We start from the raw sequence: 27,254 nt of genomic DNA on the forward strand, positions 1-27,254 counted from the left end.
GGAAATGGTGATTATGTAAAATTGGTTGAGCACTATCTATAACTATTATTTTATTATATTAATTTTGACAACTATTTACAAAAATATCACCGTATGGCCAGCCATATTGTGGCCGCATAGCATTATTGATTCAAAAAATCTCACTGTCTTTTCCCCCTACATTCCGACCTTGATGAAACATCACTCATCGTTCCAACAAAGCAAAGTTACAGCAAAAGTTAATCAAGATATATACTCCCTCCGTTCCATAGTAATGGAGACGTTCCTTTTCGGCACGAAGATTAAGAAAAATTGTGTTAGGTGAGTTAAGTAAATGAAGAATAAAGTGGAAAATGAAAAAGGTAGAGAGATGAAGAGAGGAAAAGTAAGAGAGATTAAAGTAGGTGTGGAAAAATGTGTTGACTTTTACTAAAAAAAGGGAAATGACTCTATTACTATGTAACGTATCAAAATGACAAAATGACTTTATTACTATAGAACGGAGGAAGTAACTGCTAAACCTGGCAGGCCAAAAATCACTAAGTTAATTAACTAAACTTCAAAAACCCACTATGTTATCCTATTAGCTTGGAAATCATCAAAGCGAAAGCTCAGTTGCTTTTTTATAAAATTGGTTATAACCGTTTTGTGTAACATATTCTAAATTGGTTACTAACCCTTATTAACGGCCGTAACGATTGAGTTATTCCAATAAAGTGTGACTGATTATATATCGAAATAAAATAAATGTTTTGACTAGTCTAATATTGAATATTTTTTGAGTTTAGTGATGGTGTCATTTTAGCTCAGCCTCTCGCCGGCCGGACCGGCCACGTCTTCACCTTATGACATTTCAACATATTGGTTTAGTTTTTCTGTGTGAATGCATACGTACGAGCTACTGTACGATGTTGAAATAATTTTGTGGTTTTATTTTACAAGGATTGGTTAAGTTAAATATGTAAATAGTAATTTTCAGGTTTAATTAGTATGTGATGTGGATATTTTTCCGGCCATTTGACTGATTATGAAACCCTTGATCCATTGGTGGTTGAGCTGAGGTGCGAAGGAGACATTTGGGGGGCATGGTCCAGACTCCAAACATAATTTTATATAAGTCAAGGGTATTTTGGTAATTTAATATTTTAAGATTTTTTAGGTCACATATTTATGTCTAATCCAAATTTTTTAGGTCACATACTTTTTAAACAATATATAGATTTAAGAAAAGAAAAAATAAAGCGAAATATACATCTATATATCACTATTTTCGTATTCAATTTATATTTTGAAGTAAAATACCTCCAACACATTTGGTCATGACTCAACCGTTAGATTGGAATTGTGAAGATTATAGTATTTGAAAATGTTAAAGAAGATGGCTTGGTCAACCAAGCCTTGTTACATGAGAAGTGTAAAGACGAGCGTGAGAAGGCTTTGCATGCAAGCTGCGTACGTGAGAAAGCAAGTGACAGCTCTCAACAAGCTGTCATCACACCAGCCAACACCTCACGAGCTCAGCTCGTGACTGTACCCACGCCCACAGCTAAGATGCGGGACCATATATGTACTTGGAGAGACGTGGTGCTCAAGGGATTAAAGAAAGAAGTAGATTAGCAGAGTTTGTTGTGATTAGTTTTGTAATCTTGTTTTAATCTTGTACTAGATGGATTAGTGTAGCGTTCTAGATGTTTCCTACGCTGTGCATATGTATGAGCTCTTGGAACAATTTGCAATTAATGAATGGAACAATAGATCTTCACTCAGATGTGTTATAATCATACAATACACAAAACTTCCTTCTACATGCATTTCATTGCTTTCTTTCATGGTATCAGAGCAGGATTCCTTTGATCCTGTCTCTCCTACCTCTTAAATCTAGCTTGCTAGTCAGTTTTCAAAAATGGCAGAAGCCAATGAAACCATTCCCTTGGCAACACTGCCACCTATTTTCTCTCAACTTTCTCCAATTTCAGTTAAGCTTAATGATGGGAATTTCCTCATGTGGCAGCAGCAGGTAGATGTTGCAGTTTATGGCTATGGCCTAGAAGGTTTTCTCACAGGAGAAGTGGATCCCCCAGAGAGGGAAATCCTAGATGCTGATGGTGAAACAATGGTAGTCAACCCGACTTTTGTCACATGGCAGTGACAAGACAGAAGAGTGGCTGGGTGGCTCTTGTCTTCTTTGTCTGAAAATGCCTTAACCTTGGTGGTTGGGCTGAGATCTGCAAGGGACATCTGGAGAGCCCTTGAAACTAACCTTGCAAGCCGCTCAACTGCTATAGTAATGCAGTATAGGCAACAAATGCAGAATTTGAAGAAAGATGGTCTGAGCATGACATACTATTTAGGTAAAATGAGAACTTATTTTGATTTGCTTTGCTCAGTTTGGTGTAGAGTGTCTGAAGAAGAACAAGTGCTCCACATCCTGGGAGGTCTTGGCCAAGACTATGATCCAGCAGTATGTGCTGTGACCTCAAGGATAGATCCATGGAACATTGGAGATGTTAGTGCCTTTTTACTCAGTTTTGAGTCAAGAATAGAAACTACTAGAGCTCAATCAGTGAGTTCAGAAGGATCTCAGCCAACACTCAACCTTGTTCAACATCAATCTGGACAGAAAAGAGACAAGCAAAGCTTCAGCAGCAACAGATTTGAACCTGGAGGTGGAAAAGGCTTTGGAGACTGAAATCAAAGAGGTGGCTGTGGTGGTAGATCATACGGAAGAGGAGGGAACAAGATAGTGTGTCAGCTTTGTGAGAGACCTTGACACTCTGCAGCCAAGTGCTGGCATAGGTTTGAGCAGAACTACACACCTCCTCAAGTTCAATTCAGGGGAAGTGCACCACAACAACAACAACAAGGATTCTTTAATCCTTCTGCACACCTTCTTCAATCAGTTCCAAGGTCTCCATCAAGTGCTTATTCTGTTGCTGCACCGTTAGAATTTAACTATGGCACAAGCTCTTCCTCAAGCTGGTATCCTGACTCAAGAGCTACTCATCATGTGTCAAATGATCTCAACAATCTCAACATCAGCTCAGAGTATACTGAAGGTAAGACACTTTTGCTTGGTAATGGAGATGGTGTTAATATTGCAAACATTGGTGAGAGTACTTTTAAATCTCATTCAACTAAATTTTCCAGAAAGCTTCATCTTAAAAATTTCTTGCATATTCCTAATGTCACTAAAAATCTCCTCAGTGTATCCAAGTTTGCTCAGGATAACTTTGTGTTTTTTGAATTTCACCCTAATTTCTGTTTTGTTAAGGATCCGAGCACCAGAGAAATTGTGCTCAAAGGAACCATTGAGAGAGGTCCTTATTACTTCCTAGTAGACCATTCCCCAATCAAGAGAAGCACTAGCTCCAATCCTCTCTCCAGTCAAGGATATCCAGATGTTCATTCATTGAGTTTAGCCAATTCTGAATCTTGCAGTAGCTCTTCCTGTGTAGCTAGTCAAAATTTGTCCTTGTGGCATAATAGATTAGGCCATCCTACTCTTGATGTAGTAAAGCTTGCTCTAAGCAGTTGTAATATCCCTTTCAATGAAATGAAAAATTCTTCACTTTGCTTACGTTGTTTAGTCTCCAAAGCACATAGACTGCCATATTCCAGTTCAGTATCAGAATATCATTCTCCACTTGAACTTGTTCATAGTGATCTTTGGGGGCATCTCTTGTCAAATCTAGAAATGAATATTCTTACTATGTGTCGTTTGTTGATAATTTCTCTAAATTTACTTGGATTTTTCTTCTCAAGGCTAAAAGTGATCTGTCTACTGTTTTTAAACAATTCAAAGTCTTAGCTGAAAATCTCTTGAGTTCAAGCATTAAAATCCTACAATCTGATTGGAGAGGTGAGTTTCAAGGTTTAGTACCATATCTTAAGGAGTGTGGAATCATTCATAGAGTCTCCTGCCCTTATACCCCCAACAAAACGGCCTAGCTGAGAGGAAACATAGGCACATAGTGGAGACTGGTTTAGCCCTCTTAGCTCAATCCTCTTTGCCTCAATCTTTTTGGGATGATGCTTTCATCACTGCAGTTCATCTGATCAATCTAATGCTCTCCAAAGTCATCAACAACTCCTCTCCATATGAGAGGTTGTTCCATAGGAAACCAGACTATTCCGCCTTAAGAGTTTTTGGTTGTCTTTGTTTTCCTTTGACTAGACCTTACAATAAACATAAATTGCAATTTAGGTCTGTTAAGGGTAATTTCCTGGGGTATAGTCCTTCACACAAGGGATATAAAGCTCTCCTTCCTGATAGGAAAGTCATAGTAACCAAGGATATAGTTTTTGATGAGTTAGTTTTCCCATTTCATCAGATTTCTCCAGTTCAGCCAAAATCTGCTGACTCTTGTTCTTCATCTCATCATATCTTGCCCTTTCCCTTTCAGTCTGCTCCCATCACTCATCATCATTCTTCCCCTGTTCCAGGTCCTCCTCCATCATCACCACAAAGTGCTTCACAGCCTCTTTCTGACTCAACTTCTACACATTCTCAGCCTCCTTTGCATTCACCTGATCAATCTCATGCAGACAGTGCCCCTCCTTCTATGGATACACCGATTCCACCCACTCACTCCATGACAACCAGATCCAAATCTGGGATTTCTAAGCCTAAACTCTTCACCATTTCAACATCTCCATCCTATCTGCCTAAATATGCTTCTGAAGCCTTGCTCATTCCCATCTAGAAAAATGCTATGCTGAATGAATTTATTGCTCTCATTTAAAACAAAACTTGGATTTTAACACCTCTCCCACCAGGTAAGAATCTTATAGGCTGCACATGGATTTTTAAGATTAAATTTCATCTTTCTGGTATTGTTGCTAGACACAAAGCCAGGCTTATTGCTCAAGGTTTCTCTCAACAACCTGGGTTTGATTTTAATGAAACTTTTAGTCCAGTTGTAAAGCCTACTACAATAAGACTGATCCTCGGTTTAGCAGTCTCACTTGGTTGGAGTGTTACTCACCTTGATGTGAATAATGCCTTCTTGAATGGTGAGTTGAGAGAGGACATTTACATGAAACAACCTCTGGGATTCGAGCAAGGTGGACCTCACCTTGTTTGCAAGCTCAACAAAGCTTTGTATGGCCTTAAGTAGGCTTCAAGAGCTTGGTTCTTCACAGTCCATTATGTATTACTGATTCTAGGATTCACTCAATCAAAGGCTGATGCCTCTATGTTCTTCAGGCAGAAGGGTGAAGAGGTTATTTATTTGTTGATATATGTTGATGATATGCTTATCACTGGAAATGCTCTTTCATCCATTCAACAAGTTATATCTTAGTTGAACAAGTCCTTTTCTTTAAACGATCTTGGGGAGGTGAGCTTATACCTAGGTATTGAAGTGGTTAAAACAAGTGACAATGGACTTCATCTTTGTCAATCTAACTACATCAAAGATTTTCTAAAGAAAGCCAACATGACTGGAGCAAAGGGGTGTCCAAATCCTATGGTATCCAACTCTGAGCTAAGCAAAAATTCTGGTGAGCCTATTTCAGATTCAAGGCTTTACAGAAGCATAGTAGGAGCATTGCAGTATGCAGCTATTACTCGGCCAGATATTAATTTTGTTGTGAATAAGGTGAGTCAATACATGACAAATCCACTTGATACACACTGGAGAGCAGTGAAGAAGATATTAAGATACCTATCAGGGACACTGGATTATGGAATTCAAATCAAATGGAGACATTACATCATTTTCTAATTCTGATTGGGCAGCTGATCTTGATGATAGAAGGTCAACTACTGGAGTGTGTGCTTATCATGGAAGAAACCTAATATCCTGGTGTATTAAGAAGCAGACTGTAGTAGCAAGGTCAAGCACTGAGGCTGAGTATAGGAGTTTAGCTCAAGCATCATCTGAAGTGGCTTGGTTGACCTCAATGCTTGGAGAATTGAAGATTAAGAAAGGGCATACTCCAGTGATTTGGGTGGACAATATGAGTGCAATTGCTCTAGCCTCTAATCCAGTGCTCCGTGCAAGGACTAAGCATATTGAATTGGACATGCACTTCGTTCGTGACAAGGTTTTAAATAATGAACTTGAATTGAGGCATGTGCCTACTGGTGATCAGATAGCAGACATATTTACCAAATCCCTTAGTCACCAATCCTTTGTGAAGCTGAGAAAAAGGTTGGGTTTGGTTTCTCTAGCCTCCCTTGGATTGAGGGGGCGTGTTAAAGAAGATGGCTTGGTCAACCAAGTCTTGTTACATGAGAAATGTGAAGACGCGTGAGAAGGCTTTGCATGCAAGCTGCGTACGTGAGAAAGCAAGTGACAGCTCTCAACAAGCTGTCATCACACCAGCCAACACCTCACGAGCTCAGCTCGTGACTGTACCCACGCCCACAGCTAAGATGCGGGACCATATATGTACTTGGAGAGACGTGGTGCTCAAGGGATTAAAGAAGGAAGTAGATTAGCAGAGTTTGTTGTGATTAGTTTTGTAATCTTGTTTTAATCTTGTACTAGATGGATTAGTGTAGTGTTCTAGATGTTTCCTACGCTGTGCATATGTATGAGCTCTTGGAACAATTTGCAATTAATGAATGGAACAATAGCTCTTCACTCAGATGTGTTCTAATCATACAATACACAAAACTTCCTTCTACATGCATTTCATTGCTTTATTTCAGAAAAGTTTGAGGTATAACTAATTAATTATAACAAAGACAAAAAATGTGACATAACGCTCTAAAATTTACGACATGCATAAATCAATAATAATCCTTATTTCAATTTTCCTAAACAAATAATAATACGGACCGTTGGAGTCACTTTCAATATCTCCACGCACTCGTATGCCTAATCACATATTCATTGGGCAATACCAAAAAAAGATCACATCACAAATAGGATAGGTTTTTAATATTGCAATTTTGTGCAATATTTTTTTGCTTCAATTAGAGGTATTTTTTTTGGACATATATCAAGTCAAATATGGGCATTTGCTTTGATAGTTACGATTTAACCCCAATTTTAATTTCAAGAAAGCATGCAATCACATCTAGGGCCCCAAATTTAAAGGAATCACACTGAGGAGAACCAATGAGAAAATTCAAGAAAATGGGATTAGTGTTTACTCCTACAATATATTGTAGTTGGGTAAGCTAGTATTATGCAACACAAAATGCAAAATATATAAATGGTGCACAAGTTGGTTGAATTATACCGTAGTACATTTTGTTTTTCATAGACCAGTCAAAGGTGTACGTTACTATCACAAAAGTGGTCTAATTATAGTAGTAGGAGTAGTACTTAGTTTTTATCACCTTTAGCATCTAAATTTCTATAATTCAAGTAGTAGTTAACTTCATTTCATTTACATTTGTTGTGAATTTAATGTGATCGTGTTTGGCCATGTAGGTCTCAAAATAGTTTAGTGGAGTAACAACTAGATGACTTGATTTTCTTAAAAAAAGATTATTATAATTATTAATTTTTCATTATTTGTGTGAAAATAAGTTGGAATGTGAAGAAGTAACAAAACATGTATCTTTATCTATTTTTAACTTCTCTCCCTATATTTTGATTTATTTGTAAATAATAGTGCATACAAGTACAATAATGTACAATTACGAGAGTGTAGCTTAAAGATAGTATTCCAATTTTTTTATACTTAGGGTTTTCCAACACTTCAACTAAATGGGAGATGGCAAAAAGTGGCTATTTTGATGTGTCGGAATATGGATTAGATGTTGGATGTCGAAATTCACGACTGATGAAATAAGAGGATGACAAGGATTGGATCGAACATGCAGGGGAGGTTAACGTTTTATTGCATCTTTTAGAGAACTAATTAATACTCGAAATATGAAATGATGGTTGTTATTTTGATTAGACTGAATGTATAAGTATATTTTGCTCATAAGCAAATAATCGAAAATCAAATACAGTAATTAATTTTGGAGCAATTCATAAATTAAACGAGTATATATATCTTATGTACTTTCAAGTTGAGATTTGATCCATTTAAAATAGAAATAAATATATTTGACCATACTAATAATAATAAACTTCCTGAAAAAACAAATATAGAGTCATTTGTTTGAATTCTCCAAGTTGTTTATTTTTATTATATTAATATAAAGCTGTGACGACGCAATCAAAAAAAGCTCTTAATCAGTCTATGCTTAATTATTTATTAAAAAACTATCGACATATTAATCAAAATATTTTAATTATTTTGTTGAAGAATAATGTCAACCCACTCACTTATAAAATAATTTGGGACGAAATATCCTTCGAACATTCCCTTTAGGGAGGTGGCATGATATTGTTTTATTTCTATTCTTGGAATCCTTGCATATAAATTACTAATGATTTATTTACAAACTTATCTTATGATGGAATACAAATAATAGTACTGTTGTTGTGGCTAATGTATTTAATGATATTTCAAATCAAATTTCCGATGAGTTTTAAATTTTGATTTCATCAGCAAAAAAATTTAAGATCTCTTTTTTCCTTCTTGTCCGGTTACTCCATTATTGACGCATTTCAACGAAACTCTGAAATTTTTGCATAGCTCGATTAGGTCATACACAAACACACCGAAAAAAATAGCCAAGAGATTATGAGCTGCCGATATCCTAAGCTCTTTCGTAGGCTTGAAAATAATAGACCTTACTATTGATTTTTCTTCTTCTTACATATGAACATAAACTTATCAATTTGAATGCATATATTCTAATAATGAATCAATTCGAACTAGCAAGATCAACTTATCTAAATCTAATTTACTAACATCCGAACAAACAATTTTATTTTGATTAGATTTTCCAGTTAAATTTAGACTTACTTTGATTTAAAAATGTTGCTCTTGATTTGATTTTTGATTTGGTTTGTCGCATGAAAAGACGACTGTTCATAAAAGCAGCAGCATATTGTTTAATTAGTAAAATTTTAATCATAAATAAAACTACTAATACGACATTTGGCGCTCTTGCTGGCTTTGTTTTATTCAATGGACTAATTTGTCATTAATTAATTTTAATATAAATCGCAGACAGGTGTTAATCGCAGAAACTATTGGAGATTATCTACCTAAGACAAGATTAAGTCTATAATTAATGTGTTTCATAATCACTAATCTAATCTTTTTGTATGTGCTAAGCCAGTAACATCACCATCGTTTCAGATAATTTATTAACCAACTACATCCAAATTCCAAACGCATTTGATTGGATATTTTAGTTTTGTAGCTTGTCACACTTGTAAAGTTTTTTCCTTCAAGTAGTTTTAATTTTGGCAGTTTGTTAATCAGGCCAAAATTGAGCGACTTGGTTAAATAGTTACCTCTTTCTTATTATTAATCCGAAATAAGTGAATTGGTTAATTCTCAATAATGCAATATTGATATCGGACTGAATAATTCACCATTTATTAGGATATCAATATATATATATATCCACCTAAATTTTTAAAAACAATATATCAATACGACTTCAATTTATAAAGCTTGTAACTTCGTTTTATTTATTGAGCAATTATTAGTGCAATTTTTTTACAAGTACTAGCGCAGTTGAACATGATGAGAATTGAGACCTGCTTTTTATAACAGAAAACCAAAAAAAATACTCCATCCGTTCACGATATAACGCCCCGTTAGGTAATCCAACCCTAAAGCTAAATCCTTACTCTTACCCAAGCTTCTCTCATAATCCAGAAGAATCTTGGATAGCTTTCGCTTCTGCTATGGCAGAATCTCTCCGAGCAACAATTCGTTCCAGCTCCTCAACCTTTTCAGACAAGGAAGCAACGTGGGAATCGGTAGAATCAACCAACTTGTTTGCAGTTTCCAACGCAGCACACAGCTATATACATTGCAGTGAAAAGGGCGATCGTTTAGAAAATTTATCATATCGATGCTAAAATTTGAGAAGAACTACATAAACAACGATTAAACTGTATGGTTTTTAATCCGAGTGATCAGAAATGGTAAAGTGCGACTCTGTCTGAAACAGGAAGCATAGAATAACACAATAAACTGAAAGAAACCATATAGAAAACGATAGTATTTTAGACGACTGGTTTCTTTAGCGCTAACCAGCCTTTTGCTAACTTGTAAAATAGAGCTCAAAGATGTGTGATAACAACAATCAAGAAGTTTTTTCATCACATGTAACTGCTGATAATTTTGCAAAAACTGCAATAAGCAAAGGGATATAACTAGCGATCATAAAAACAATCGAACTATTTAGTTTTCAATCTGAGTGATCAGAACCAGTAATATGTGTAACTCTGTCCAAAAAGGTGAAGCATAGATTACTTTCATGTTCTAACTGCATAAGTGATGAGAGTAAGAAAAACACAATAAACTAATAGAAACCATATAGAAAACAATAGAAATTTTAGACGACTATTTTCTTTAATGCAAACCGAACTTTTGCTACAGTCAAGCTTCTTTATAACATTGAACTGCTTATAATTTTGTAAAAACTGCAATAAGGCAATAAGCATATGACAATTTATCTAGCAAATCATAAACATCAATGGTAATACGAGTGACTCGGTCCAAAAGTGAAGCATCTATAATTTCAAGTTCTAACTATATAAGTGATAAGAGTAAGAAAAAACACAAAAACTGAACGAAACCATATAAAAAAGATGGAAATTTTAGACGACTGGTTTCTTGAATTCTAACCAACCTTTTGCCAACTTTTTTTATCTAAAGCTCAAAGATGTGTGATAACAATCAAGCTTCTTCATAGTAACATTTGACTACTGATAACTTTGCAAAAACTTCAATAAGCAAATGAAAATTTATCTTGAAATCAAGCAATGTGTGACCATATGCCCGATACAGGAGAGCAGTTTACCTTGAGCGTTAGGGCAGTCCATGAGTGATCATCACCCTTAAGTGCCCCTTTCAGTTCATTGAAATTTTCCTGACAAAAAGCAACCAACTGCTTCAGTTTAAGCCAGAAACAAATGTTTAAGATAACTTCATGTGAGACGAGATCAATAATTTGAGGCATATTAGCTCATACTTCCACATACAAATGGTCTCTAGCAGCCTAACAAAGTATATACGAAAATCAGATCAAACAATTGAGGAATTAGCATTCTCAAGATTATTATTCAGAGAGTACAAAAATATCAAATTTCAAGCTCATTAATTCCATGTAATTTTGATGGAGACGCATAATGATGAATAAAAATAGAAGCTAACAAGTAACCTTGAATATGTTCTTGAAGTTTTATGCATAAATTCAACCAAAACTAATTAATCCCTAGCTGCGAAGTCATTGTAGGAGTCTAAAAGGTCAGAAATTGCAAAGTAATCCTAATGGAAAGGGAAAAAGAATTATAGAAACACAATTCAGCAACACAACAAAGAGTTAATACAGCTTGGCATGAACTAGATTATTGGTTACATCGTTTTGTCTGATCATATTCATAATTACAGCTTGGTTGGTCTTCAATTGAGCAATGAATCTGAAATTCAATTCCTTCAATTCAAAACTGTACAATTCCAAAAGCGAAATAGACGCTGGATGTTTCTAGAAATCATCTTCAAACCAAACAATTCACGGATCCGACGGAAATGCAGGCTCAAGGAGTTGGTGGATGTAAGAGAATACCTGAAATAGCTTGGGAATTTCAGACGCCGGGAGTTTAGAAACTTCGGCGGCGACAGGCGGCGAGGCGTGATCGTGGGGGCTGCCGGAGCTTTCTTCGCCGACGTCGCTTAGCAGATCGCTGATGCACAATAACGGACCCCCAACTCCCCTCATCTTTCTCTCCCCACCTCTCTCTCTCTCTCTCTCTCTCTCTCTCTCTCTCCTTTTATTATTGAGCCCAAATTTCGAGTCTTGGGCTAACCTCAAGCCCAGAGATGAACTAAGAGCCCAATTATACCCTTTCAGGGCCCAATCTAAATTAAATTACCTAGATATATTGATTGGAAAAAAGGAAATTTTCGGTGCTGATCAGATTGAAGTTTTGGCGTGAAGAAGCTGAGTGATAATCATTGCAGATGGCCGGCAAAGCGGAGGAGAAGAAATTAGAGGAATGCACTGTTTCAAAGTATGCATATTTTCTTATCTATCTTTTTCGCTCGTAAATCTTGGAATTCTTGATTATGTGGCTGTTTGTTGTTTTTAGTGGCAGTAGAAATGAGGTTAGGTTTTGTCATTTAAGAAGGAAATTGAGGATAGTGATGCACTAGGAAGCTCTACTCCACTCGTTTAGAACCTTTATTTGACGCAGTAGCTCTATGGATTTGACTTAGGGCGTGATGAATTTGTGAAGACTAGAAATTGTTTTTATGATTGGTGTTGTCATGGATATGATTGATGATTCTTGGATGGTGGTTGATTGATGGCACTTGGTTGAAGCTTGATTGAGTTGCTTGACACATTGATGTAAAATCCGGTGAAGGATTGCTACCAGCAATCCTTCACCGGATTTTACATCAATGTTGTCATGGATATGATTGATGATTCTTGGATGGTGGTTGATTGATGGCACTTGGTTGAAGCTTGATTGATTCTATGGGGGTCTGGGATCTTCCTCTCGCAGTCACAAGTGATTAGATTGGATATGGAAAGATGGAACATTGAGCATGAATTGAACGAGAAAAGCAAACCATTGGCTGAATTACATACAATTGGATTTTTATGCGTAGGTGAATTGTGCAAAGAAGCAAACTTAAGGACTTGAGGTGTAGAAGCAGGCCTATGTTCGACATCAATTGAGAAAGATGTGACATGGAAAGCTCTAGGCTCTCGATCAGATTTCTCCATGACTTGGAAACACACATGCAGCTCATGAGTGTTTGGATGGAGAGTCTTGATAGGATGTGGATGATGATTTGTTGTGGTAGATTTGCAAAGAAATCTTGATTCTGATTGGTATGCACATTTCAGAGTATATATGGAAGAGAGAATTTGGAGAGAGAGAGGATGCCAATAGTCAATATGGGACAGCCTAGTGAGAAGTTGTTCTCGAGCTGCTCTAACATTACTTAGAATGGATAACGTTAACGAAGCTCATGTAACCTGCTAACTACTAGAATGAGAGGGCTATGACATGTTGTGAAGTGAGAAGCTTGTTTATAGCAACAATAGTGTAGTAGAATCTGTTGGTTGCATAGCTGTAACTAATCCTGTATTTAACAATCTTTGGGTGGAAGAAGATTGTGACTTCTCTTGCTGAATAATATTTTCTGATTATATGCCTTGGTTTGATGTGTTTGCAACATTTTGTGTTTGTCAGTGCTTTGGGGACATGGATTTTCTCAGTGGCGGGTGCTCTGATTGCGATCCCAGTAGGAATCAAACGGAAATCCCTGGCGCCCCTCGTGTTCTTTGGTACGACAGGTACCATGCTCGACATAATCATGGGGATCGATGCTTGCGAGAGGGAGCACGCAGAGCGCCAAATGAAGCTCTTGGAAGCACAGAATGCTGCAGCAGCCGATGCCACTGCTGAATCTTGATGCAGCTCCTCCTTGGTCGATTCTCTACTGGCTGTCACAAGCTGGTTTTCTCTGTTGTTGGCATAACTTCTCTGTTATCTTAGGGAGCTGAGACTGTTTTATGTGCAGAAACTCAATTAGCTTGATACATCATTTTCCTATGGTGTTCATTCTTGGAGTGGTGTTATGTTGTTACAATAATAAAGAGGCATTAATTTAGTTCTAGTGAAATATGAATAAGCTCTTGAAATGGATTATTGAATGTTTGGGAACTTTAAGGGCATCCACAGAGCCGGTGGTTTTGGCCCGTCCAGTTGATGCGAAACGCGTTGCGTTGTGGAGATGCTAAGGGATGAGGCGTCGAGGCCGGACGAGTTGGCTTAGGGTTGTAGTTTATTTTTACGTGAAAAGGTTAGAGAATTTGTGTAGGTATTTTAATTTTGCTACTAAGCCATTAGGGTAAATATCAATTAAAATTTAAAACTATACATAATTTTATTAAAAATGTCCTAAGCTATACGAAATAATCCCTCCGTCTCACAATATGAGTTACATTTGGTATGAGAACGAGTTTTAAGAAATGTAAAGAATAGTGCGTTGGAAAAGTTAGTCAAATATAATGTATTTTTTTATATTGATTTTATAATAGGAAACATGAGACGGATTAAAATGACAAAATGAGACTCTTATTGTGTGAGAGAAGAGTAGTATTTAATTAAACTCCAAATTATTTGGCCTCCTTTTTCGGCCTCCAAAAATTGCATTGCACAAAAATCACGCCATTTTAGTCTTTGGTAATTAAATTGACAAGTTATGTCAAGATTTCCATATGTAAGGTTCGTCAATAAAAAACAACCCACGACGTCGTTTAAGGCGTCTATTCATTCTCTGGACTAAACCGAAATTGTTTCTCTCAAAAATAGAACATAAAAAAAAACGAGATAACACAGCCAGAAAAAAAAAGGCGAAGAAATGGAAGATATTCAAACGGAGCAACGGAAATCAATTGCAGCTCCAGTGATTTTCATCCTTGTATTTGCTTTCCACTTCATATCTAAGTACATCGAATCCCAAAAAAACAAGGTTTCTTCTTTTTCTATTTTGGGGAATTATTGATTTGATTTCCAATTACGGGAGGTTATCGATTGTATTAATGGCATTTCGTAATGTGTGATGTGAAAATATAGATGATTTCTGTATCGTTTTAACATATATTTTTGGCTCATACAGAAAGGATCAGGCGAAAACTTGGATGCTAAATTGCGACGAGAAATCAAGCAGCTATTGAAGGAGGCCAGTACTTTGTCGCAGTAAGTACGACTCTGCATACATATGTATATAAATTTTTTAATTATAAGTTTGTGATTGTGATTAAAGACAAAATAGTTTGTTTATATGGCCATCGTATGCATGATTTCTGGTAAATGGATATATAGGTTTATGTTGTTTTCATGATTTCATCTTTGATTGATGCGTGTTTATCATTTTTCAGGGGAAGTAAGTCTTTTAACTTGTTGAAATCCATTTATTTTCCAAGGAAGCAGTATATTATTTTGATTGATAATATCCATGATCATTTTTTAGAACCAAGATGATCATTAAATTATTTATTAGTAAAAGTACACATTCTCTTCTTGGGTTCAAAAGACTTTGAATTAAATGAAATGATTTACTGAAGGTAGGAATATAATGTATTATCGTTCCATAGGTTGGTTGTGGAGAGTTCTAATTGGATTTGGACAATCATATTGTTTATTCAATTTGAAAAGCACTGTATGATTACAATCTCTTGCATTTAAAGTATGCCTAGGAAACCAGTCAAACATGGTGACAGTGAAGTGTTTAAGTTTCTCTCTCTTTGTATTGGGTATGGATACTCATAATGCCGTCATTGTTTTCAGGCCTTCAACATTTGCTCAAGCTGCAAAACTAAGAAGAACGGCAGCTGCAAAGGAGAAGGAACTTGCAAAATGTAGGATATCATTTCAGTTCGAGTTCTCTTTTCTAGGAAATGTTTTTCTGAAATCAGAGATTAACTCATATCATATGCAGTCTTTCGATGGTTAAATGCCATGTGAATTATGATATCTTACATTTTTCAGATTGAGATATGTGTGTAATAACGTGCCAACTTGCTTATCAATTAGGGATCCTTTGCATTCTCAAATTTACTCAAATCAATCACTGAATTATTTGACTTCACCAGCTGTTAGTTTTTGTTTCATAATGTTGAAGCACTATGATTATTTATATTCCGCTAAACAAGCAGAGTTGGTATATACTCTAATTTTATCTTTCTTAGTTCATAATTGGGAAAAGGTCAACATATTCTTCATCTTCACGGTCTTCTTTGACATGGTTCCACCTGTATTCTGTGATTGGTGGTAGGCGATCTGAATCGTATTATCAGCTCTTACCATTTTTGCATGATGTATTTCTGATATTATCATTTTGGAAGAAAGTCTGAGCATCATTTCATCATTCTGCTGCTGCCTTGTCTCAAGTCTACGAACTGTTTCAAATTATCTTGTTCTTATGTTTAAATGAAGTAACCTTGAGATGGCAAGCACCATTTCTGGCATAGATGCACCGTTTTTAGTCATGCTCTTTTATTTATTTCTTTCTTATTTATATATGTTCAGTTCTGACTGTGTTTAAATGTACTCTCAGATTGCCTCTGTTTTCCGCACTTCTTTTAAAACCTCGACTCCTTTAATGCTTTATTACTTTCCACTGATGTATTGCATGTCTGTAAATTCAAGTTTCTAAGCATTTGACATACCGTCCAAACCAGATCTAGAGATGCAAGAGAAGGATATGAAGTTGTCAGTTACTTCATACGGAAAACACTTGATGATATCAAAGGTCATTATATAACTCTTGGATGTTGCACATGCGGTTAATCTTTCGAAGTGCTGACATGGTTGGGATTTACTGTGCAGGTATTTACGTATTTTGTGCTGATTTTATGGTTCTGGAAGATACCCGTAGCCACAATATCTGATCAACTCGTGCACCCTTTTGGTAGTGCTTCTCCCACATATAGTATTGGTTTTGTTGTACCAAAGATATATCAATCCATCGATTCTTGACAAAATTATTCAGTCAAAGGAATATCTGATAGTTGCTGCAAGATTTATGCCTTATACTCCACATTCTTAATTGGGGCTTCATACAGTCGGCTTGCTTTTACAGGAAGGTTGCTTTCTTGGAGAGCAGGAAATTCTTTGAAGGACAGTGTTGTGGTAATGGAACAATCCCCCTCTTTTTACAGCCTACACCAATTTGATGCTATAAGACTTTTCAAAGTACACTAAAAATTCTTAGTTGATTTTAAGAAAAGCACCAAGGTTTTGGTTCTAACTTCTAAGTTTACTGAGATGTGGAGTTCTTGAATTTTGCTTTGAAAACGTTATAGCAGTCAAGTCTCTATTTCAATTGATTAAGAACGAGGCTTCTAACATTTCATTTTATGTATCTGCAGATTGGAGTCATACCATGGTTGATAGTATCCACCAGAGTGAGCAAATTTATTTGCAGAAAGGTATTCGAGTAAGACTTTTATTTCTAGGAGAAAGGAAGATCAAAAACAAATGGAAACTACTTAGATTAGCCTGCCATTTTACTTTCCTATTATAACAAGTGGTCAGTTCAAATTATGCCCCAGTTTTGGTGCATTTATTCTTAGCGTAGCACTGTAGCTTAGCCATCGGAAATTTTATTTGCCTTGTACTTTTCCAAATAGGATCAAAACTGTTAAATCATTGAATGTATTATTACACCAGCCATACTTTTTGTGTCTATACAAAACCAGTTGCAATATTTCAGCACAAATGTTATTCACTATTGAATTGTTCATACACAAGGTTCCAACTATCATGCTCAATTTTGGGGTGTTCCCGTAAAAGCGGGAAGGGAGACTGATACCATCTCAAGCCTCCCATTTTCCCAATCCCTATTTGTATCAACTGTTACTTTAAATTTGAAAGGGCGGTTTTTACCATGTTGAAACACACTACGCAATAAAATCAACCAGATCATGTAGAAATTCGGGTTATGACCGCCTCCCTTTTCACCTTCGTTATCGACCTCTTTTCTGGCACAAGAACGATCCTTCTTGAATCCAGTATGGCTCGGACTAGGCCGGTGAAGTTTATAGGACGAAAGAACTTTCTCAGCAGGGATGTTACCAAACAGAAGTTCAGCCGCTTTGTTGGTCACAGAAATGGGAAGGTATTTAGAGTCATCCCACAGGTATAACTGGAGAATGAGAAGAACTTCATGAATCCAAGTTTACAGCTGAACATCTATAATCAGCAGGAAGAAATTCAAGAATTAGTTGTACCAAGAAAGGTCTATATATGGTCCCTATCATATGGAGACGGTCTGAGCTTCTTTGGCAATATAAAGGAATGGTGTTATGCTCCGTGTTTGACCTGCCAGAACAAGCTTATCAGTATGATGAATGCTCTGCTTGAATGAAGAAGACGTTCAAATGCTTGTATCGTACGCTAGTCTGTCATTCACTGGGGCACCGCATATCTGACAGCCAATAGTTATGAGATCGTCAACCAAACTGTTCTCACCAAGTGAATGTAGCCGCCTGCTAATAAACATCCTCTCGGCTTCAGGTTCTCGGAGATCTGCCCAAGTAATTGGCAAAAATATTTCACCAATGGATGCGTGAAAACTTGCTTTGCAAGAGTCCTCACATTGGCTTAATTCCGACAGAGAGGAGCAATCCTGGGTACATATCTCTTCATGCAATTTCCAGTTTACATTCAATTGCCTTCTGCACTAAGGATTATGTCACATTATTTGCAAACGGAGCATTATAGAGAAAGTAGTAGAATTCCATCATTCAAACATCTTTATCCAATCTGAATTTGGTAAAAGAAATGGAATAAGGGGGTTCTGAACTCACTTCATTGTAGTTCAATATACTGCCACAGTGAGCAAGGTTAGCTCGCTGCAGCCAGCCAGCAACTTTCCGGAGTTTGTCCTTCACAGTGATCCCCACACGACTCTCTTCTATCAATTTATCCAAACCTACGCGCCATGCAAAATATAATGTGCCAAGAAGAACTAGCTGTCTTAGGAAATAAAACTACACTTGAAGCATATTATAACCAGCAGCACCCTGGCTGGACAGTCATGCTTAACACTGAATCTATACTATTACAAAATATATGCTTCAGATTCAACTGCTCAGTCTGAATATCTTATAAAGATAGTGCAGCATCCTGTGTCTATGTGAGAGAGAGAGAGAGAGAGAGAGAGAGAGAGAGAGAGAGAGTACCCTTGGGTGAAACAAAGTCATCTGGCTGAAGCAAACATTGCAAAGATGAACAAAATAAAGCCCTGGCTTCAACAGTATCTCCATATCTTGTGATTTTGAGATCTGCATATATTCAACTGATTACTAAGAGAGCACGAAACAATGAAATCCATAAAAATGCAGCCAGAAATGGACAAACTTTTAGGACAGAAAGGACGATAACATTAGCAAGATACTGCTTCCGTCCTAATCTGGAAGAGGTAAAACGCTATTTCACTAAAGTAGAGCAACAAAATCTGGCTCGTATGTATGCTCGTTGCAGTGGATTCAAGAAGATAGACCGAGTGACAGTCATAATGCAACTCTCAGGGCCTTGATTCTTGAGAAGAAGAACTGAGAATCTAACTAAAGCAAACACCTTTAGCAAGAAGAAGAAAAACACTTGATCACAAATTTCCCCAACTGTCGTATCACAGTAACGATCCATGGATTAATTATATGCTACAATCATCCCAATTTCGACAAAGATCATGATAAATTCACAATCAGAAAGCAATAAAGCCAATGCACCAGAAAACTAGTAAGCATTACTAAAAGAAGCAGCATTACTTCGCAGCAGAAAAACACGCCCAACTGAAATTAGGGACCTCATATGCTTCTGCCAAATGGTCGCCGGGAAATACGACCTCGTTTCATCCCCCACCAGAACGTCCATCCTCACCACCCCTCCTCCATTTCCACCAATTTTATACTGCACTCGGCGAAATCCATCAACACGGATGAATAAACTACTACTCCATGATTTAATTAAGGAGCAGAAAACGCATAACATATCCATTACCCTGAAAAATACCTGTATAGGGGTGAATTGGTGAACGAAGACTACGAGCTGTACATAATCCCCAACATAAGAAGATGCTTTGCAGAGATCAATCAGCGGTCCGTACCATCCGATCGCCGTCGCCATTTTTTCAGTTAGGGCTTTGCCGCGTCTTCGTATAATAATTTGAATCGCAGCATCTTATATGTATGGATTAATTAATTCTTTCATTTTTATGATGAGCCCGCTATAATTTGGGCTTTGTGTTGCTCGTTCTGCAACTTAATAATCAGTTGGAAAATTCCACGAGTTTTAGATTTAGTCTGGGACGAAAAATATAGTTGTCTAAGTAAAAATAGACTACATCGTTGTACTAATCACTTGGAGATATCGACAAATAATTTTCCAACAATCATATTGGACACAAAATTCACCAAAATATTTGAGCATAAAATAATTGCAAATAAATTCAAACATTATAATTTAACTCATTTTGAAAGCTAATTAGCATTTCCCTCATTGGCGAAGCTAGGATTTCTATGATGGGGGCTCCACTTTTAATAGTTATGAAGTGGCGAAGCTAAGATTTCTATGATGGGGGCTCCACTTGTTGGGGAAATGAATGCTGGAATTATAAGAGATAAATAATACCGGGCGTAATACAATCCAAGAAGGAAGAACTAAAACTGAAAATTACAATGAAATCGAAACTGTAAACTGGAAATAAAACTTAGCCGAGTCGAGGAGGCTTCTTTCCGCAAGATGAGATACGCCCCGGTAGTGCTCTCGGTTTGGCGTGTCGTCCCCAAAGATAAAACGACTGTGTCTCTGTTGAAGCAGCACCGCAATCAACAGAGCTCCGACGAACTGGAAGAGGAGAGGGCAGAGCTTCGAGAAGAAAGACAATGCAGAGAGAGTATGATGCTTGTGAGTATGTTCGTATGTTGTTCTGTTGTGCTAATGCAAGGAATGACTAGCCTATTTATAGGCTTGGTCCACTGCGGGGGTCAACTCAGCCTTGATGGCTGTCATCATGGCTCATCATGGTGGCAGTGGCGGATTCAGAAATTTTGGTTTGGGGGTACGAATTGTACAACATATTAATACATAATAAAATAATATTTAAAAAAATTAAAAATAGCAAGAATTTTTTTGAGGTACAAGTTGAGTACGAATAATATTACATAAAATGATAAGAAGAATAATAGAGTATAATTTAAAAATCAAAGTAATTAAAAAATTACTAATAGAGCATAATATTTGACAAACAAGAATATTATTTGAGGTACAAGTTTCCCTACAGAATATACTTATTACATAAAATTATAAAATCAAAGCAATTAAAATAATTACATAATAAAATATAATATGAAAATTCAAAATAATCAAAACATACTTCGTCCTAAAAGATCTAATAACTAAAAATGTAAGTGCACAAACAGAAAATAGCGAAGTTAAACAAGACATATTTTCTTCCAAACCAAACTAAAACTACATACAGAAAGGAGTGAAAAAAAATAAAATTACTTGCACCTCTACCAGGTCTCGAACACTGGTGTAGAAAGAACAAAGTGAGAGCATTTTTCCACTGGACCACCAAACTTACATGAAATTTAGCACTGAAAATATTCTTATACTAACAAAGTTTGGGGGTACAGTGGTACCCCTTGTTCCAACGTGCGTCCGCCAGAGCATGGTGGGGCAGTAACCGTCGGCCGTTACGAGTTTGAAAGCTGGAGTGGTCGACGTTGAATCTAGACGCTGTACATGCCCTAGTTCAACCGTCACATGTGGACTTCGTGACTTGATCAAGGCCGAGTTGATCAGGCTGCTGATCAAGGCGCATCATGTCAAGTTGATCAGGCTGCTGCCCAAAACTGGGGTGGTCCAAAACATTAAGTGTGGATCTAGGGACAAGCCCAAAGACCAATTGCCAAGATCCAAGTCCAAGACCAAGACCAAGGGCACGGGCGCGGCTCGGCTCGGCGCGCGTGTGCGCTCTTTCACCCATCTCAGTCCACGATAATTACTAAGTGTAATAAGTCACTTAATAAATACACATTTAAAGATGTGTCTCATCTCCTATGTGGGATAATTAACACTAGTTAATTACTCCCTACACTTTCAACTCATACCTTTATCAAAAGCTACAATGTGACCAACTTTTATCCGCTATTTCTCACTCACCGGGAATCGGATTTGAGAAAGTGAATATACTACGGTCATCTACGCGGAACGTAGATGGACGCTATATCATTTAATTTTCAAAAATTAAATGTCTCGTCATATTTATTATTAGTCAAACTTCGTTGATCGGACATCTTAAATTCAAGATTCCAACACCATTGTTAATAGTTATGAAGTTCATTCGATGTCGGTGATGTAGAAAGCTCAAATTAATTAATATTTAATAGTTTTTTCAATTTTTATGTAAGAATAGTATAGATGGAAATGAATTTTCAATTATGAAGTGGCAACTTTCTATTTGTTATTTTTTACACTAATAATTATGTCAAGTTTAAATCCTAGCATATATAGAAAATGAGAAATATGGCACCGCAGAGATTCAAACTTGCGACCTCTGGGTTGCCAGACTACGCCTCAAACCAACTGCGGTAGCGATACTATACGATTAGTGTAGTTTGCATATATTATATATACACTCAATCGACAAATTGATGGGGGGACCAAAGCTCCCCCGGCCCCAATGTGGCTTCGCCATTGTTTCCGGCCAATAGGGATAGGAGTTGTTGACAACTCATTGTGTGGTATGATTGATCATTGCCAATTGTAACAAGTAGTTATAAATAATTATAAAGAGGTTGAGCCAACAGAATATATAGAAAACTTTGCAGAAAATAAATGTTGGAAATATTGAAGCCTTTTAGACGGGTAAACTCTTGCTATTACAAAAGAACCAAAAATTGGAAGGTAAGTAAAACAAAGTAAATACAATAAAAGGAACAAGATGCAAACTATATTCTTCTTCAAGTCGAGTCGAGGTATCCCTCTCTCCGCAAGACGAAATACGCCGCGGCTAGTGCTCACGGATTGGCGTAATGTCCCCAAAGATGAAACGACTTTCCTCCTATCGAGTTGAAGCACCTCAAACTCGTAGGCTCCGGCGAACTTGAATTGGAGGCGAGAACCGAGCAATGCAATGCTCCTAAGATGCGAAATAAAATGATTGAGCTAGAGAGAAGAGAAAGTGTATGTTGTGGTGTCATCTTCCTTCCAAGATCAAGCCTATTTATAGGCCAAATGAAGGTACTTGAAAGGCTTGACAATCAAGACATGACATAACATTCAAGGATGTCTCTATAAAAGAAAAAAAAAAAGACATGACATAAAGAAAATGGAGGTTACTTAAGTTGAAAGGCCAAAAGCCTCTCTCTTTTCCCCACATTTCTCACGTTTTCCTACAATCCCCCACATTGGTTAGAGCGCTGCAAGCTCAAACCAACACCAGACACAAATGCATGTATGCAGACTCTTTTGCTCAGTTCTCAGGAAACGATACTGTATTTGGAGAGGTAACTTGACATTACGCCAATCCGTGAGCACTAGCCGGGGCGTATTTCGTCTTGCCGAGAGAGGGATACCTCGACTCGACTTGAAGAAGAATATAGTTTGCATCTTGTTCCTTTATTGTATTTACTTTGTTTTACTTACCTTCCAGTTTTTGGTTCTTTTGTAATAGCAAGAGTTTACCCGTCTAAAAGGCTTCAATATTTCCAACAATCGCAAGACGAAATATTGTACTCTTGTTGAAATCATGTCGACCGAAGCTGGAGGAAACATGAAATTCAAAGCTGGAGTAAAGCAACGAACGGTCGCAATGTCAATGCGCCATGGAGTGGTTAATTCCTTGAGATCTATTCTCTTGAGAATGATGTTTATCGTTTGTCATTTGACAAGCAAGAACAATTTAGACTTGGTAGTAGTAATTGGGATGCATGGGCTGTTGAATATACCAATGCACATATGGTTCAATATAATTGTGTACTTATTGATGAAGACAATATTGTGCAAATTATTTGAAAGTGTTGTTATAAACAACAAAGATCACGAGGTGATCGCAATGGTCTCCGACGTGGACCATGGTAATAATCCAAATGAATGGTTTGTTGATACGGGTGCCACATGTCATGTGTGCTCCGAGAGAAGCGTTTTTTTCTACTTACAAATCTGTTGGAGGTAGAAAAGTACGCATGGGAAACCTAGCCTCTTCTGAGGTGGTTGGTGTGGGAAATATGTTCCTAAAATTAGGATCAGGAAAGGTTCTTACCCTTAAAGATGTGCTGCATGTCCCAGACATCCGAAATAATTTGGTGTCAGGCTCACTTCTAGTAAATCATGGATTTTCACTAGAATTTGAGTGTGAAAAGGTTATACTGACCAAGTATGAAAAGTTCATAGGTGAAGGTCACCTAGTGAATTTTGAGATACTTGAAGTATACTATTAACTTTGAGTTGCATTACACAAGATATCCCCAAGTACTTGAAGGGTACTGTGATGCAAATTGGATCTCTGATTCAAAAGACTCATTTTCGACAAGTGGGTATGTGTTCACTGTGGGGGTGGTGCTGTCTCGTGGAAATCAACGAAACAGACGTGTATTGCTCGTTCCACCATGGAATCTGAGTTTATCGCTTTGGATAATGCAGAGGAAGAAGCCGAGTGGCTCAGAAATTTCCTAGAATGTATTCCATGTTGGAAGAAGCCAGTGTCGGCAGTATTGATACACTGTGATAGCAAAGCAGCTATAGGTAGAGCACAAAGTGGCTTTTATAATGGTAAGTCTCGACATATTCGTCAGCGACATAATACCGTAAGCCAGTTGATCACAAGTGGCATTATCTCAGTTGACTATGTAAAGTTAGTGGATAACTTAGCGCATCCGTTAACAAAAGGTTTAAACCGTGATCAAATGCATAAATTGCTAAAAGGAATGGGACTGAAAACCACATCTTAAAAGATGAGTATAGTGGTAACCCAACCATACGATTGGAGATCCCATGGGATTGGTTCAATGGGAAAACGAAGCTATACAAATCTAGTTGTAACACTCAGAAGATTTTAATCTTTGCCCATTCTTTAGAAAACATTGAGTGTTGTAACCTGCACGTGGTAAGAGGTTAAGTTTTTTTACTTTTAATGATTCTTGAAATCTCAAGGAGATGCAGTGTGGCAGGATACTCATGAAAGAATCACCTATATAAGTGAGAAGTGGGGCCGCTTCGTGTGTGTGAGTCACTTATGAATTCCAAAGAGGTGTTCCACGGCCGAAACGGACACAAACATGAGAACTGATGGAGTTGAGACAATATTGTGTTGATGCTATTGACTAGGCATACACCAAGGAGGAATAGTTCAAGGCATCGCGTCCACTAGTCCGCCGGTATGTCCGATAGTGTTGACTATGGAAGGTTCAAAACCACAAGTTACCTCTCCAAATACAGTATCGTTTCCTGAGAACTGAGCAAAAGAGTCTGCATACATGCATTTGTGTCTGGTGTTGGTTTGAGCTTGCAGCGCTCTAACCAATGTGCGGGATTGTAGGAAAACGTGAGAAATGTGGGGAAAAGAGAGAGGCTTTTGGCCTTTCAACTTAAGTAACCTCCATTTTCTTTATGTCATGTCTTTTTTTTTTTTTTCTTTTATAGAGACATCCTTGAATGTTATGTCATGTCTTGATTGTCAAGCCTTTCAAGTACCTTCATTTGGCCTATAAATAGGCTTGATCTTGGAAGGAAGATGACACCACAACATACACTTTCTCTTCTCTCTAGCTCAATCATTTTATTTCGCATCTTAGGAGCATTGCATTGCTCGGTTCTCGCCTCCAATTCAAGTTCGCCGGAGCCTACGAGTTTGAGGTGCTTCAACTCGATAGGAGGAAAGTCGTTTCATCTTTGGGGATATTACGCCAATCCGTGAGCCATAGCCGGGGCGTATTTCGTCTTGCGGAGAGAGGGATACCTCGACTCGACTTGAAGAAGAATATAGTTTGCATCTTGTTCCTTTTATTGTATATACTTTGTTTTACTTACCTTCCAGTTTTTGGTTCTTTTATAATAGCAAGAGTTTACCCGTCTAAAAGGCTTCACTATTTCCAACTATAAATATCTTGCGTTTGAAATTGTAACAGAGAGGTTTGGTTCAGTAGTTTAGTAGAGTTATAGAGATTATATTGTAATCTTGTATTACTATTATTGTATTCCATTCATTAACCCCATTCATGTAGTAGTTCTCGTTCACATAATCTAGACTATACATTCATATTCTTCAATCTTCATCATATGTACCCTTTTTCTTAACTCATAAAAATGTATATCAGGAACATCCAATTAAGTCTTCCCGCTCCGGTGGATTTTATAACTCAAATTTCACAAAATTTTTTTTATCAGTTTAACTTAAATTAATTATCTAATTTAAAAAGAAAAAATAAAAGTATAAAAAAACATCCCATTGAAGATATGGGCTTTTTCCATTTATGAGAAGCTCATTCTTAATTTGGGCATTGTAGTGCGATTACTAGCCCTTAGAGCATCCTCATCCGTGTTCTTGCCAACGAGCATGGATGTGGGCCCGGGCCCACTTTTACTCTCTGCTCTTAGGCAAGAGCACAACACCCACATCCGTGCTCCTCCACAAGGACAAGCTCAAGGGTCACACCATTCTATTATTCAATTTAAATAAAAACATTTTCACAAAATTAAAATGCATTAAAAATATCCGGAATACTATTACAAATTACAAAAAAGTAAAAATTATATAATTAAAATCCTAAAAATTAAAAAGTACATAATTAAAATCCTAAAAATTAAAAAGTACATCATTAAAATTCTAAAAATAAAAAATTACATAATTAAATTTATAAAATTAAAAAAAACACTACTCGTGGCCGAATTTCGCCCAAATGTGTTTGATTAGGTCTTCTTGTAGCTCAATGTGGGCTCGGGTATCGCGCATTGTATTTCTTGTTTCCATCCTCTCGCCACCGTCGTATGCACACCTCGGCGTGGGGGAGATCTCGCGGTTGAGTTTCCGACTTCATCCTCGTCGTATAAGCTAGCCGTCATCGGTCCTTCGTCGGCTATAATCATGTTGTGCAAGATAATACACGTGTACAAGATGTCGACGATATTTTTCATGTACCACAGCCGAGACAAGGCCTTCACAATGTTGAATCGGGCTTGAAGGACCCCAAAAGCTCTTTCGACGTCTTTCCGAGTGGACTCTTGACGCTCCGCAAAAAGAACTCATCTCGGGTCTTGCGGGTTGCTGAGCGTCTTCACGAAAGTCGACCACCTTGGGTAGATACCATCAGCGAGATAGTAACCCATGTGGTATGCATTTCCGTTGACGGTGAAGTCGATTGCCGGTGCTACACCATTCAAAACATCATTGAAGAGTGGTGAAGAATATAGCACGTTCAAGTCATTGTTGGATCCGGCAATACCAAAATATGCATGTCAAATCCATAGGCGGTAGTCGGCGACCGCTTCAAGGATAAGTGTTGGGCCGCCGCCTTTGTGGCCGCTTACGTGTTGTCCCCTCCAAGCAGTCGGACAATTCTTCTACCTCCAATGCATGTAGTCAATGCTGCCAAGCATACCGGGAAAACCATGGACTGTTTCGTGAAGACGAAGCATCTTTTGGCAATCATCGGTGGTGGGTGCCCAAAGGAATTCCTTACCGAAAGCTGAACGTACGTCGTCGCAAAT

General features: G+C 37.4%; 4 protein-coding genes across 5 annotated transcripts; 2 read left to right on the forward strand and 2 right to left on the reverse strand.

The window, feature by feature from the left end:
* Window positions 1-9,452: 9,452 nt before the first annotated feature.
* On the reverse strand, window positions 9,453-11,774 carry LOC121786376. The gene is made up of 3 exons (XM_042185000.1): window positions 11,588-11,774; window positions 10,823-10,891; window positions 9,453-9,817 (listed from the first exon to the last, which is right to left on the reverse strand). The coding sequence occupies exons 1-3, from the start codon at window positions 11,738-11,740 to the stop codon at window positions 9,659-9,661; spliced, it is 381 nt and encodes a 126-aa protein (XP_042040934.1). The 5' UTR covers window positions 11,741-11,774; the 3' UTR covers window positions 9,453-9,658.
* A 101-nt stretch (window positions 11,775-11,875) lies between these two features.
* Window positions 11,876-13,650, forward strand: LOC121786386. The gene is made up of 2 exons (XM_042185013.1): window positions 11,876-12,032; window positions 13,224-13,650. The coding sequence occupies exons 1-2, from the start codon at window positions 11,983-11,985 to the stop codon at window positions 13,444-13,446; spliced, it is 273 nt and encodes a 90-aa protein (XP_042040947.1). The 5' UTR covers window positions 11,876-11,982; the 3' UTR covers window positions 13,447-13,650.
* A 651-nt stretch (window positions 13,651-14,301) lies between these two features.
* LOC121786409 (protein GET1-like) lies at window positions 14,302-17,247 on the forward strand. Its single transcript, XM_042185040.1, has 7 exons — window positions 14,302-14,508; window positions 14,656-14,735; window positions 15,327-15,397; window positions 16,220-16,290; window positions 16,368-16,449; window positions 16,621-16,670; window positions 16,910-17,247. Exons 1-7 carry the CDS (start codon window positions 14,398-14,400, stop codon window positions 16,979-16,981), a joined length of 537 nt encoding a protein of 178 aa, XP_042040974.1. The 5' UTR covers window positions 14,302-14,397; the 3' UTR covers window positions 16,982-17,247.
* LOC121786393 lies at window positions 17,240-19,731 on the reverse strand. 2 transcript variants are annotated; one of them, XM_042185032.1, is made up of 8 exons: window positions 19,557-19,731; window positions 19,313-19,454; window positions 18,725-18,826; window positions 18,350-18,474; window positions 18,138-18,222; window positions 17,936-18,068; window positions 17,771-17,861; window positions 17,240-17,685 (listed from the first exon to the last, which is right to left on the reverse strand). In XM_042185032.1, exons 1-8 carry the CDS (start codon window positions 19,668-19,670, stop codon window positions 17,308-17,310), a joined length of 1,170 nt encoding a protein of 389 aa, XP_042040966.1. In that variant the 5' UTR covers window positions 19,671-19,731; the 3' UTR covers window positions 17,240-17,307. The 2 variants fall into 2 exon arrangements, with proteins under 2 accessions (XP_042040966.1, XP_042040959.1); XM_042185025.1 differs by having other exon boundaries at window positions 17,936-18,222; window positions 19,557-19,727.
* Between the last annotated feature and the right edge of the window lie 7,523 nt (window positions 19,732-27,254).

Source organism: Salvia splendens, chromosome 2 (assembly GCF_004379255.2).
Source record: "Salvia splendens isolate huo1 chromosome 2, SspV2, whole genome shotgun sequence".
NCBI classification, from domain to species: domain Eukaryota; kingdom Viridiplantae; phylum Streptophyta; class Magnoliopsida; order Lamiales; family Lamiaceae; genus Salvia; species Salvia splendens.

What these genes read in the sequence shown, in the direction of transcription:
- LOC121786386 (XM_042185013.1), top strand. Translation starts at nt 11,983, where the DNA reads ATGGCCGGCAAAGCGGAGGAGAAGAAATTAGAGGAATGCACTGTTTCA. An exon ending in GAGGAATGCACTGTTTCAAA is followed by an intron (nt 12,033 to 13,223) that starts GTATGCATATTT and finishes TGTGTTTGTCAG; the next exon opens with TGCTTTGGGGACATGGATTT.
- LOC121786393 (XM_042185025.1), bottom strand. Translation starts at nt 19,670, where the DNA reads ATGGCGACGGCGATCGGATGGTACGGACCGCTGATTGATCTCTGCAAA. An exon ending in TGACTTTGTTTCACCCAAGG is followed by an intron (nt 18,475 to 18,724) that starts GTACTCTCTCTC and finishes CATGGCGCGTAG; the next exon opens with GTTTGGATAAATTGATAGAA. An exon ending in GTATATTGAACTACAATGAA is followed by an intron (nt 18,223 to 18,349) that starts GTGAGTTCAGAA and finishes CATAATCCTTAG; the next exon opens with TGCAGAAGGCAATTGAATGT.
- LOC121786376 (XM_042185000.1), bottom strand. Translation starts at nt 11,740, where the DNA reads ATGAGGGGAGTTGGGGGTCCGTTATTGTGCATCAGCGATCTGCTAAGC. An exon ending in AAATTCCCAAGCTATTTCAG is followed by an intron (nt 10,892 to 11,587) that starts GTATTCTCTTAC and finishes GCTTTTTGTCAG; the next exon opens with GAAAATTTCAATGAACTGAA. An exon ending in GGACTGCCCTAACGCTCAAG is followed by an intron (nt 9,818 to 10,822) that starts GTAAACTGCTCT and finishes CAATGTATATAG; the next exon opens with CTGTGTGCTGCGTTGGAAAC.
- LOC121786409 (XM_042185040.1), top strand. Translation starts at nt 14,398, where the DNA reads ATGGAAGATATTCAAACGGAGCAACGGAAATCAATTGCAGCTCCAGTG. An exon ending in AACACTTGATGATATCAAAG is followed by an intron (nt 16,291 to 16,367) that starts GTCATTATATAA and finishes TTTACTGTGCAG; the next exon opens with GTATTTACGTATTTTGTGCT. An exon ending in TCAACTCGTGCACCCTTTTG is followed by an intron (nt 16,450 to 16,620) that starts GTAGTGCTTCTC and finishes TTGCTTTTACAG; the next exon opens with GAAGGTTGCTTTCTTGGAGA.